At 43.6% G+C, this 12,449-nt stretch overlaps 1 protein-coding gene across 2 annotated transcripts in view; it reads left to right on the top strand.

Moving 5' to 3' along the window:
• Positions 1-12,197, top strand: part of LOC127208739 (T-cell-specific guanine nucleotide triphosphate-binding protein 2-like) — a 65,288-nt gene extending 53,091 nt beyond the window's left edge. The window contains exons 1-2 of one of the 2 annotated variants that reach the window (XM_051168297.1): positions 6,762-6,956; positions 10,822-12,196. In XM_051168297.1, the coding sequence (XP_051024254.1) occupies positions 10,841-12,082 (1,242 nt within the window). In that variant the 5' untranslated portion in view covers positions 6,762-6,956; positions 10,822-10,840 and the 3' untranslated portion in view covers positions 12,083-12,196. Of the gene's footprint in view, positions 1-6,761; positions 6,957-10,821 lie in introns of those variants that run through there. The other variant, XM_051168298.1, reaches the window with a different exon arrangement.
• Positions 12,198-12,449: the final 252 nt, after the last annotated feature.

The following is a 12,449-nucleotide window of genomic DNA, read 5'->3' as shown; positions in this document are numbered from 1 at the left end:
GGTCTGCTGACAGTGGCATTTCTGTTTCCTTGGTAGAGACACCATTGGTTTTTAAAAACACGAAAATGGCCAAAGCCAAGTTTTTTTTTTTTTAAGGCAAGATTTTACTATGTTGCCAATGCGGCCAGGGCTGGCCCTGAACTCACAATTCTGTTTCAACCTCCCAAGTACCTTGTGCACTAAGCATTCGGCTTAGACAAAAGCTGATGCTTGTTTTAAAACAACAGAGAAGGTGACTTGTTGAAGTCCAGCTCTGACAGTGAGTTCAGCAATTCAAGGAGGATATGTGGGGTCCATGACTAATGTAAAGCAGGCAGGCAGGCACGCGCGCGCACGCGCGCACACACACACACCGTAGATGAAGCAAGGCTCCAACAATTTTATTTTTATTTTTCTTAGTCCTTATATACCTAAATAAAATCCTTCATGTAGGAAAAAAATCACATTACAATCACTTCTTAATCATGAGTTTCAATTACACATAATAACCACAAGTTTTACATTTTTAAAAACAAATAATATAAAATTTAAGAATCAGTAAAACAGATTGAAACCACATTAGTCTTGCAAAACAAACACCAGTGAAATCCTGTTCCAGGAGCAGAGCTGAACCAGTGCTATTTTTGATTTTCTAGAATTCATTTTTGAAAAATCACTTTGCCCAAGGGTAGAAATACAACACTGATATTTTAGAAAGGCATACTTAAAACTCCTGATGCACACTTCACTGGTTTTTTTTTTATTTACTGAACGGGAAATTCTTACTTCCTCAGAAAATATGGCATATCTTTTAAAAAATACACTTATTTAATGATTAAATAACCATTCAAGATTTCTTAGGTTAAAAAACAGTGTATTTGAGATACAACTACACTGACCCACACATGAACTCTCAGAGACTGTGGCAGCATGCACAGGGCCAAGCCAGTAGGATGCCCAGCACTGAGATGGGAGGTGGACACGAGCTCCCGTTCCCTGTCAAAAATCTATCTTCAACTAACAACTACTCACAAAGAAAGACTCAGCGTGAACAAGGGAGTCTCACTGGGTAAACACACAGTAGACAGCTAGCACAGAATGAACTTACAGGTTTAGTTTTTGCCACCTATTGCTTTATTTGGGATTTTTAAAATTCTTACTGCTTGCAAATTATGGTTTATGATTTTGAGGTTTTATGTGCAGGTGTGTGTGTGCTGCGTTTGTGGTGTGCCTGTGTGGGGTGTGTGTGTGTGTGTGTGTACACGTGCTTGTGTGAGCATTTTTTTCTTAGTTTCTTTTTTTGTTTGTTTGCTAGTTCGTACATTTTAAATTCTTATTTCTTTATTTATTCCCTTTACATCTCAATAGCAGCCCCCTCCCTCCTCTCCTCCCAGTCCCCCCCCCTCCTCTCTTACCCCCTCCCCTCCGCATCCCAGCACATCAAGTCTCATCAGGACTGAGGTCATCCTCTTCCACAGTTCTCTGGGAAAGTAGCCCTGCCAGGAGGAAGTGATCCAAAAGCATGCAACAGAGTCCTTGTCAGAGACAGCCCCATAGTTTGTATATCTTTAAAATCCTTGCTTGTCTTTTTTATTTGTGTGTCCATTTTCTTAAAGGAGAAACAAAGAAGGAATAAAGGTGGAAAGGTGGCAAGGGTTGGAAAGTCATGAAAATAACTTTATTTTTTAATAAAAATTATTACATAAGCATTCCATGTGCATTTATGAAATAAACATAAAAAGGAATTTTGCCTGTCAGGTATCTCACTTTACACATTACTCTGTAGGTCTTTCATGGGTATAAAGCTTAGAAAGAACTTTCTTAAAATTGTCATCAGATTTAGGTGGTTCAAACTATAAGTAACATTAAGCTCAACTCTGATGTTATTTTTAAAATAGAAGTTCCTAGAAGTTTTATTTCTTAGTTTAAGGATGATCTGGTTTACACCCATTAACCACTCAAGATTCTTTTTTTAAGTAAATATTTTCTGTTAAAGAGAAGAATGGATGAAGTGTTTCCTGTGCTCTTGACTTCAAAAGTAAGGTTGTGGAACACAGAGGGAAACAGACAAAATTCACAAGAAGTTCCTGGCATTCTGTCAGCTTTCCAGACCACAGCTGTCGTGTATGAACTCTTAAATACTCAGTCTTATGATAAAAATGTCAACATCCGTTATTAGTAGGTTCTGCTAACTTCAGGTGCAGCAGAGGTGAATAGCATGGGGGTCATTAAGAACATAATGATATCCTTGGAATACACCCAGAAGACGCTCCACCACACAACAAGGACATATGCTCAACCATGTTCATGGCAGCCTTATTCATAGTAGCCAGAACCTGGAAACAGCCGAAACGTCCCTCAATTGAAGAATGGATAAAGAAACTGTGGTACATTTACACTATGGAATACTACTCAGCCATTAAAAACAAAGAAATCCTGAAATTTGCTGACAAATAGATGGAACTAAGAAATGATCATCCTAAGTGAGTTAACCCAGACCCAGAAAGACACATATGGTGTATACTCACTTATAATTGGACACTAGCCCTACAAGAAGAACATCATGATGGGTGGATCTGGGCCCGGGGTGGGGGTGGGGGTGGGGGTGGGGTCTCCTCAAACTACTGCACCAACCAAGGACAATACATACAGTAAACATTGAACCCCTGTTCCGCTCTAACCAATGGACAGGACATTCTCCACAGTTGTGTGGAGAGCAGGGACTGACTCTGACATGAACTCTGGTGCCCAATGTTTGACAACTTCCCCTTGGTGGGGAGGCCTGGTGGCACTCAGAGAAAGGATAAGCAGGCTACCAGGATGAGACTTGATAGGCTGTGACTCTATGGTGGGGGAGGAGGTCCCCTTCTGTCACAGACCTAGGGGAGGGGAATAGGGTGAAAGAGGGAGGGAGGGAGGGAGGCACGGGAGGATACAAGTGTGGGGGGACAATTTGGATGTAATCTGAATAAATTAATTAAATAAAAATAAAATAAATAAATAAAAGGGCTTGGAATGTAGGTTAATGTTGGAGCCCTTGCCTAGCCTTTATGAAGCCATGGTTCAATGCCAGTACAAAGAAGAAACAGGAGACAGAGGGGAAGGAAGAGGAGAAGAAAGGCAAGGAGTAGAAAGAGCAGGAACAGGAAGAAGAATTACTTTATTTCCGGTTACTAATTATATAAGGTCAGGGTTAGAGCAAGTAGAGATCTTGGGGCATCTTAAACACCAGACACACCTGCTCTCAATTGTGTTCTGTGAGTGTGCAGATGGAGGTGAACGTCTCTCATTAGGAAGGCTGGACACCATCAGACCTCAGCAAATAAGTTTCATTCGTGTGCCGACAATGAAACATTACTTAGATTTATGAAAAACTCACAGAGGCGTGACATAGTTCCCCGGCAGTGAAACGCCACACTCGGAAAATTCAGCTGCTTTACAGTGAGGGCTGCATGGTTTCCTCTGAGAGTCTCCCCACTGACACTCTACTCAGCCCAAACTTTTTCACAGCTCTCACAGCATGACCGGCACCAAAAGGCAGCTCTAGACCTGTGACTCCCTTCTGTGGAAAGATGATGGCATGACTCACTGCCTATCCAAGCCAGCTCTGCCCTCTACCTACAAAGTTGAAACCCAAGTCACAGTGGAGACAAAGGCTTTCCTCACTCACCAGGTCCGAAGAGTTTCTGCTGTTATAATCACAATCAATGTTTCCACCAGAAGAGCAGAGAATGCTGCTGTTCGCTGCAGCCCACAGTGCAGCCACCAACAACTGCACCGGTCTCCCCCACTTCAGAAAAGCACTAAGGAAAGTATAGAATGGGGAGAGCCTCTGTGAAGTCTGGAGCAATGAGCCCCAGTTACAGAGAGAAGGAAAGCTATGTCCTTGTGGATAAGAGGATGATGAAGGGAGCAGACTAATGAGTAAGCTTGCCTTTTCAGAAAGCAAAAGTGAAACTGAACCTCTCTATGTGCTTTCTGTGCAGCATAACCATTTCCAGGAAAAAGAAAACAAACACTGTGGTTTTGAGATCGTCTGGGAGTGAAAAACAAAGCTGGAAGATTATTCAGAGCCAAGAAGGCAGTTTCCCCCTTGGTCTGTGAAGGGTCACTTAAGGCAAGACACCTGGAAACCATGCTCTCTGAAGCCTGGGGACAAGGATGAAAGCTAAGAGGAGTTTCCAAAACAGCACCAGAGAATGACAGAAACACATTGTCCAGCAGGAATAAGGGCTGTGCCATCCGTCTGCCTCATTGGGTTTTTTCCCCCTCAGGAACACTGTGGTTGAATACGCTCATTTCAGCCCCAGCGCATACATGAACCTGGTGTCTCACAGCATCTAGAGTCATTTAGACAACTCAAGATCAGGGATCAGTTCACACATGATGATCGAATTGTGTATTTCTGAAAGGGACGTCATGATTACCGAATGACATGTAAGTGTGTGGAGGCTTTGTGAAGGTTCGCGTACTGCCCTTTAAGAAGGCACTGAGGAGAAGCACAGAAAGTCAAAGTATGCTTGTTTGCAAATGATATGGTACTGTACATAAGTGACCCCCAAAATTTGACCAGAGAGCTCAGACAGCAAAGTGGCTGGGTGCAAAATCAACTCAAAAAAATCAGTAGCCCTCCTGTAAACAAATGATAAAGTGGCTGAGAAAGAAATTAGGGAACTGCACCCTTCACAGTAGCCATAAATAATACAAATTATATTGGTATAACATTACCAGGCGAGTGAAAGACTTACATGAAAAAAAAAAAAAAACCTTCAAGTCTCTGGAGACATATCACACTGGGAATAGCTTGAGCACATATGACCTCAAGGCCCGCCTCCAGTGACATTCTTTCTCCAAGCTCACACCTACTCCAACAGGGCCACAACTCCTAACAGTGCTACTCCCTATGGGCCAAGTGTACAAACTCATGAGTCTAGGGATCCGTACCTATTCAAACATCCACATTTTCTGTATCTAAATACTATGTGAGTTTATAAAGTCCTACATGTATAATAAACTGTTGGTGGACAGATGCCCAGTTCATTATATTCTGCTCTGCCATGAAAGGTCTCTACCCAGGAGCATAAAACAAAACCCTACTGTGAGGTAAGGGGAGATGCAGCCCCTGCATTTCTGAGCTGGTTTGCAGGGCTCAAGGCAATGCAAAGCTCCAAGCCTCTCCCCTGAGCCTTCCTCCCAGGCCCCAGCTTCGAGCCACCATATAAAGAAAGCAGAACACAGAAATACCCTGGTAGCTTCCCAAAGCATGAACGGAGACAGGAAAGGGGTATTCAGCAGCTTAGTGTGGGTGTGAGACAGGCTCCTCTCCGCTGTCCACTTTCTTCTCAGCACTGTCCTGGGAAGACTTGCCGGTGTTCACCGTGGGGACAGTCACTAAGACTGCAGAGCAGTCCTGAACCTCTGACCACAACACAGCTCCTCCCCCTGCTCACCACATCACCTTTTGCTGGGAAAATCCTCCTCCTTTCCTTCTTAGGAATATCACACCATTGTTGGTGCTGCACCCCATGGTCAGAACACCCAGCTCTGACTCCACTGTCCAGTAAAGTGACTCCACGGGGTTAGGAACTTGCAATCTCTGCCATCACCTGGATCAGACAGACTTCCCACTGAGACACACGTTGCAGGGCCAGGGTTCTGAGCAGCCATTTTTCATTGCTCCTGCATTGTCTTGTATGAAGAAAGACTGCTGACGGGTGGGTGAGAAGAATCAAACGAGCAAGCAGATGCAGACAGCAAACACAGTTGGCAAGGCCTCAATGGGCAAGGCCACAGTGAGGAAGACCTCCGTGGGCAAGGCCACTAGGAGAGACTGGAGCCATCTGAACAGCCAGGGCTCACTGGGTTTGAAGTGTCATGGTGAATGTTATGTTCAGAGAGGAAACTTGCCGTATTAGGATTGTAAAAGAATTGGTTTTAGGTTATACAAGCCGTGAAGAAGTTTCTCCTACCTGGAACGTACCCTATCCTGAGATGGACCACTACTTGGTGCAGTTGGGCTATTCTTAAAAAGTTGCTAGTTGTGGAAGATCGTTCACTGCCCCAGTATTCCTACAGGGTAATGACTCACAAGATTAAATAAGCTAACTGCTAAGCTCTACTTTTGTATGAACCGCTTGCTTGCTTGTACCGATGAGGCACCTGCTGCAGGCCTGTTACAGAATCAACCTTAGTCTGCATCTGGACAGAAAACGAGTTAATTTGGTTGCCCAAAATTACAACTTTGTGGGGTTTGCCTTTATAATCCTTTAATTAATAGTAGCTGAGGCCTTGCCTAGATCGATCTCTCCCTACTCCTCGCCCCTCTCAATTTGTCTTGGCCAGTCTCTTTTTAATAAAAAAACAAAACAAAACAAAACTCTAATTTACTAAACCCAAACCATTAGTCAGGCTGAAAATCTATAACCAACCCAGGACTCTTAACAGAAAACTACCTTGCCAGGCCAGGATGTCACTACCTGTGTTAGTAGACTCTAGTGGGGAAGCCAGCGAGACAGGCCCAGAGTCTCTACAATAAACTATGCTATCATGGTCACCCCACAGACTTGGCAATGCCTGCTGTTAAAGCTCAAACAGTTTGCCCCACCTATGATCTTCTCTAAAAACAACATGTGGAGATCCTGCTTGATTCAGGCAAACCAGTGATTTCCAGGAACAGAAACTGAAACCTACTCTGACTGCAGCCCCCTCCTTGTGTGGTTTAGATAAATAGGGCTCAGATCCAGCCAGAAACATGCAGAGAACAAGGGCTGTGTGTGGACCAGGACCATCAGACTGTCCATGCCAAGTCCTCCTCCTTTCTTGGGGCAGTTCTTCCCAGGACACCAGAACTCCACACATCATCTCTTTTCTTCCTAAGCATCCTGAGCCTGAATTCCAGTTTTAGGTAAAGACCTTTCCTGAGAGGAGAGCCTTCACAGAGGTGCCATTGCCATCAGATCAAGGTCACCGCTGCCGAGGTGAGTGAAGGGTTTCTAAGTTCATCTTGGCCAGTAACCCTGCGTGTGTGCTGACATGAAGAGTGGATCCTGACACCAGGGAAGGAGAGCTCGGGGCTTTGTACTCGGGGAGCATTCACAGCAGTATCCTACACGGGCCATGTTCTGTACCACAGAGCATCCCAAAGCAGAGAGGCCACACCCGTCTCTTCCACCTGCATACTGCAGGCTTTGCTGCTCCTCTGAAGCAGCCAAGACTGGAGAAAGATGGCAGGTTGGGCTACCCAGATGATCTTGGAGTCTATGATGTAAGCTCTTCATTTGCACCATGGAGATGCAATGTCAGATCAGAAACAGCTACACACAGGCTCTGGCATTCAGGTTGGTCCCCTGGTCTTCACAGATTCTGCTGCTCCCAGTCAGTTGTAATTCGAAAGAGCGTACTTTAGAGTTCAGGCTGTTTCTCTATTGAAGTTTGCAAAATAATTTGTTCTAGACATTCTGGGTTTTGACGGTAATATCACTTCAGCAGTTTCTTTTTCTGCTCTGTGTATCTGGAGTTCTACAGACTCCTCTATCTATCTGGATGTGCATTTCTGTCCCTAAATTTCATTGAATTTTTCCTAGGATTTGCTGAAAATATTTTCTGTGCTGTTATGGAGTTGTTCTATGCTCACATATTTCATGGTGTTCCAAAGGTCACATGTGGTCTGTTCAAAGGTTTTTCAATTGTATGTCCATCCTTGACCAAGTCTTCGAGTTCCTCTATATTGCTTTCAACTCCCCATATTTTCTCCTCCATGTGATCCCTCTGGTGTCGAGCCTTTCCATTCATGGAGCATTTGATTTATCAAGGTTTAATCTCTAGCTTCAGTTATGTCAAGACTTTCTCCAGCATTTCTCTTTATTCACCTCATACCCTGTGTGAACTCCTGATTGTCATTCAGCTGATGGAGTTCTCTTCCTTTAATGACATTCACAGTCATCCGTTTGAATTCTTTGTCTGGAGCTTCATCTAAGTCATGTCATGAAGACCACAAGAATTACTCTGGGGTTTATAAATTTTAATGGAGATGAGCTGTCTCTGAATATCTGTTTTAGAATTTTTGCTTAGGGATTAGATATATATATATATAATAGTAGGATGCACTTGGATAGACCTTGAAGGCTCTGATGCATGGGGTGGTCAGCAGGGGCAGGTGAACTTGAGTCTGTGACTAAAAAGAATAAATGCTGACCTCCCTGAGTAAGTGGGTAGGTGGAAAGCTAGCAGGTCTCCACAGGCCAGGCATTGGTAGGTGAGAGGCCTATCAGGCATTGGACATTTAGGCTATCTGAAGTCTCTGAGGCATGGGGAATCACCTTATAGGTGGGTGTGTGGTAGACAGGAAGGTTGGCAAGCTACTAGGAGTAGTGTGTAAGTGCCGACCTCTTGAAGTGGGCAGAGGGCCTCTGGCCAATATTTTGGGGACAAGATCCTACAGTGTAGCACTGGCTGGCTTAGGTATATCACAGTAATGTTCTTAGGCAGATGATGTGAAATACATTCTTTGCCTCTAACAGTAATCTCTCTCTCTCTCTCTCTCTCTCTCTCTCTCTCTCTCTCTCTCTGTCTCTCTGTCTCTCTCTCTCTGTCTCTCTCTGTCTCTCTCTCTGTCTCTCTCTCTGTCTCTCTGTCTCTGTCTCTCTGTCTCTCTCTCTGTGTCTCTCTCTGTCTCTCTCTGTCTCTCTCTCTCTGTCTCTCTGTCTCTCTCTGTCTCTCTCTCTGTCTCTCTCTGTCTCTCTCTCTGTCTCTCTCTCCCTATGTCCGTCCTTTTTCCTTCTTTCAATTTTAATTTTATTAATTTAAATGCTTACTTACCAGAAAACAAGGGTTCTTTTTCTAATTAATATAAAAGCGCATCGTCCCCCCTTTATCCTCCCTGAAGTCCCTTCCACACCCCCATGCCCTCTCATATTTATGGCCTCTAATACTTTATTTCTGTAATGTGCCAATTAATACATAAATACATAACCTCAACTTGTTGCGTACATTTAGTGTAGCTTATATATACAGATATACAGTGAGGTTTCGTGTATCTCATCTGTAATGTTGAGTTAAAGTTACAGTTATCTCAATGTGATGATCATTGTGATGCCTAGGTGTGAGACCTGGGCAGAGTTATCACTTTCCTCCCTTGGCAATTTTCATAGCCCCTTCTGATATTAGGAAAGCTAGTCTGCAAAGAGAGACTTCTGGGAAAGATTCTTCTTTCTTTCTCTGAGTCTGGTACCTGAAGAGTGTGGTGTCTTCAGCAAATGGACCTACAACTTCCAGGGCTCAATCAAGGGCAACAGCAATAGTTTATAGTGTTTGGAGACTATTTTGGACTCTCCTGACCGACAACTCAAAAGAAGTTTCTTGAGCCTGACAGTGAAGTTTCTGTTACCCTATGGCTCATAGCAGAGGCATTATCAACCATATGAAGTGTCATGACTTCGTCTAAACTATACACATAGGAAGACAGGAATACATATATATTATATATAACTTAGGTAAATATAAAATAATAGAATTCGCAGTGTGGTCTTTTTTTTCTTTTTTTTCTTTTTTATTAATTTATTCTTGTTACATCTCAATGTTTATCCCATCCCTTGTATCCTCCCATTCCCCCCCCCCCATTTTCCCATTATTCCCCTCCCCTATGACTGTTCCTGAGGGGGATTACCTCCCCCTATATATTCTCATAGGGTATCAAGTCTCTTCTTGGCTACTTGCTGTCCTTCCTCTGAGTGCCACCAGGTCTCCCCCTCCAGGGGACATGGTCAAATGTGAGGCACCAGAGTACGTGAGAAAGTCGTATCACACTCTCCACTCAACTGTGGAGAATATTCTGACCATTGGCTAGATCTGGGAAGGGGTTTAAAGTTTACCTCCTGTATTGTCCTTGGCTGGTGCCTTAGTTTGAGCGGGACCCCTGGGCCCAAATCTGCCTATCATATTGTTCTACTTGTAGACGCAGTATGGTCTTTTTCTATTGTTTTCAACCCTTTCTCTATGGTTATCCATGTGTTTTGGGGAGTATCTGAGCTAGAGTAGTTTGGAGAAATGATCTTTCCTTACACATCTTGTCAGCATTAAAGACGATGCTTGTCAGAGTTCTCCCAGGGTTTCCCCTGTGTGGTTGCTGGGTGCATAATCTCTTGGAGCTCTGATTCTTACTTAGTCTTGACTTCTGCCCTAATCAACCTAGAAAACACAATACAAGGAAGTACACAACTTGAATATCTGCACACCAAGGCACAGAGGTCACTGTGCTCTCTCAGTAGTCTGCCTACTATGGAGGCCATGCCCCTTATCCACTAAGAGAAGGAAGGGAAATTACAGTTATTTGGACATCTCTATTCAAATCACTCTTTTCCATCCTTTGTCCAGTGTCGTTTCATCATTACAGAATAACATGCAATGAGGCCAGAGATCTTGAGGATCTACAGGAAACTTAGTAAAGGGCTGACATAGATAGGCTCGTGGACCTTGTCAGGAGAAGTGTAGCTTCTTTCACATTGTATGTATTGTTCTGTCCTTGTAGGGTTGATACCATGTATGGGTGTCATTTTAGTGCAAATGAAGGACTTTAAAGACTTTAAACTGATAACAAAGGCTTCAAAGAATTACCTGCACAGAATAAGTGGAAGGTGTGAGGACATTCCCGGGAGGAAGGGAAACCTGAGCACAGGGGCCTCTTCTGTCCAAGTCAGCAGAAGAAGCAGCAACCAAGAGAAGGACAAAAAGGCAACGCTGCCTCTGATGTAGGACAGGGGAGGGTCCTGCTTTACTATAACAGCAATCACTAAGGCTTTGTCCTGCTTTAATGATTACAATTTCTCTCCTCTCTGCTCCATTCAGCCTCTACCATTCCAGAGCCATGGCTTGGGCCTCCAGCTTTGATGCATTCTTTAAGAATTTTAAGAGGGAAAGCAAAATCATCTCTGAAGAACACATCACCCTGATTAAATCCTACATAGAGAAAAATGATCTCCAGAAAGCACGTTCTGTAATCAATGATGCAATAAGAGACATCGATAATGCTCCTCTGAACATCGCTGTGACAGGAGAAACAGGCACTGGGAAGTCCACTTTCATCAATGCCCTGAGGGGGGTGGAACAGGAAGAAGAAGGTGCAGCTCCCAGTGGACCGGTAGAGACAACCATGAAGAGGATCCCATACCCACACCCAAAGCTTCTCAATGTGACAATATGGGACTTGCCTGGCATAGGGTCCACTGCCTTCCCACCAGAAACCTATCTAACAGAAATGAAGTTTCATGAATATGACTTCTTCATTATCATCTCAGCTACACGCTTCAAAGAAAATGATGCACAACTGGCCAAAGCCATTGCAAAGATGAACATGAATTTCTACTTTGTCCGAACCAAGATAGACAATGACTTGGGTAATGAAGAGAAGAGTAAACCTAAGACTTTCAACAAGGAGAATGTCCTGATGAAAATTCGAGATGAGTGTTCGAAGCATCTTCAGGAGGCTCTCGGCACTAAGCCTCCGGTCTTCTTGGTCTCTAACTTTGATGTGTCTGACTATGACTTCCCAAAGATGGAGACCAAACTCCTAGGGGATCTGCCACCTTACAAGCGCCACATCTTTTCGCTGTCTTTGAAAAGTGCTACTGAAGCCACCATTAACCACAAGAGAGATTCCCTGAAACAGAAAGTCTACCTAGAGGCCCTGAAGGCTGGAGCAATGGCCACCATTCCTTTTGTTGGAGCGATCAGAGATGCCATAGAGGATCTGGATCAAACATTCAACCTCTACAGGTCTTACTTTGGGCTGGATGATGACTCACTGAAAAAAATTGCCAAGGATTTTAACATGTCTATGAATGATTTCAAGGCACACCTTAGGTTTCCCCATTTGTTTCTAGAAGACAATGAGTCCTTAGGAGAAAAGCTATTGAAATTTATCAAGCGTGTTTCCATGGTTACTGGCGGACCAGTTGCTTCTGGCTTGTACTATGAGAAGACTTACTATTTGCATAATCTCTTTCTTGACACTGCAGCAAATGATGCCATAGCTCTTCTTAACAAGAAAGAGCTTTTTGAAAAGAAGGAGGAACCATATATATCTAAGCCCCCTGATTACTGGGAATAAAGGAAAAATGAGGCATGAGTTCCAATCAGTGTTTTCTTTTGGCCTCACTTTGGGCACTGACTTATAGCCAATTCCAAAGAAACAAACCTTCTCTGTGGAGGCCAGAGAGTTCATCCTTTGCCTCTCCTTGAGCGCCAGAGAGTTCATCCTTTGCCTCTCCTTGAGCGAGATGATCACTGTGGCAGTGCTCAATTGTCCTCAACATTGTGTAGATATGTGAAGAAACTTCACTTTCACCAAAATCTGCCTGAAAACACATGATAATATGTATTTTCTTTGAAATTTTGTTGTCAAAAGAATTCTGGATCTTTTACCTCTATTAAAGTCTTGCCAGCTTCTGTATTCACATGGCCAGCTCTGTTGGGTT

Source organism: Acomys russatus, chromosome 25 (assembly GCF_903995435.1).
Source record: "Acomys russatus chromosome 25, mAcoRus1.1, whole genome shotgun sequence".
Lineage (NCBI taxonomy): Eukaryota > Metazoa > Chordata > Mammalia > Rodentia > Muridae > Acomys > Acomys russatus.
Note: the sequence above shows the minus strand (reverse complement) of the source record. Positions and strands in the feature narration are given on the sequence as shown.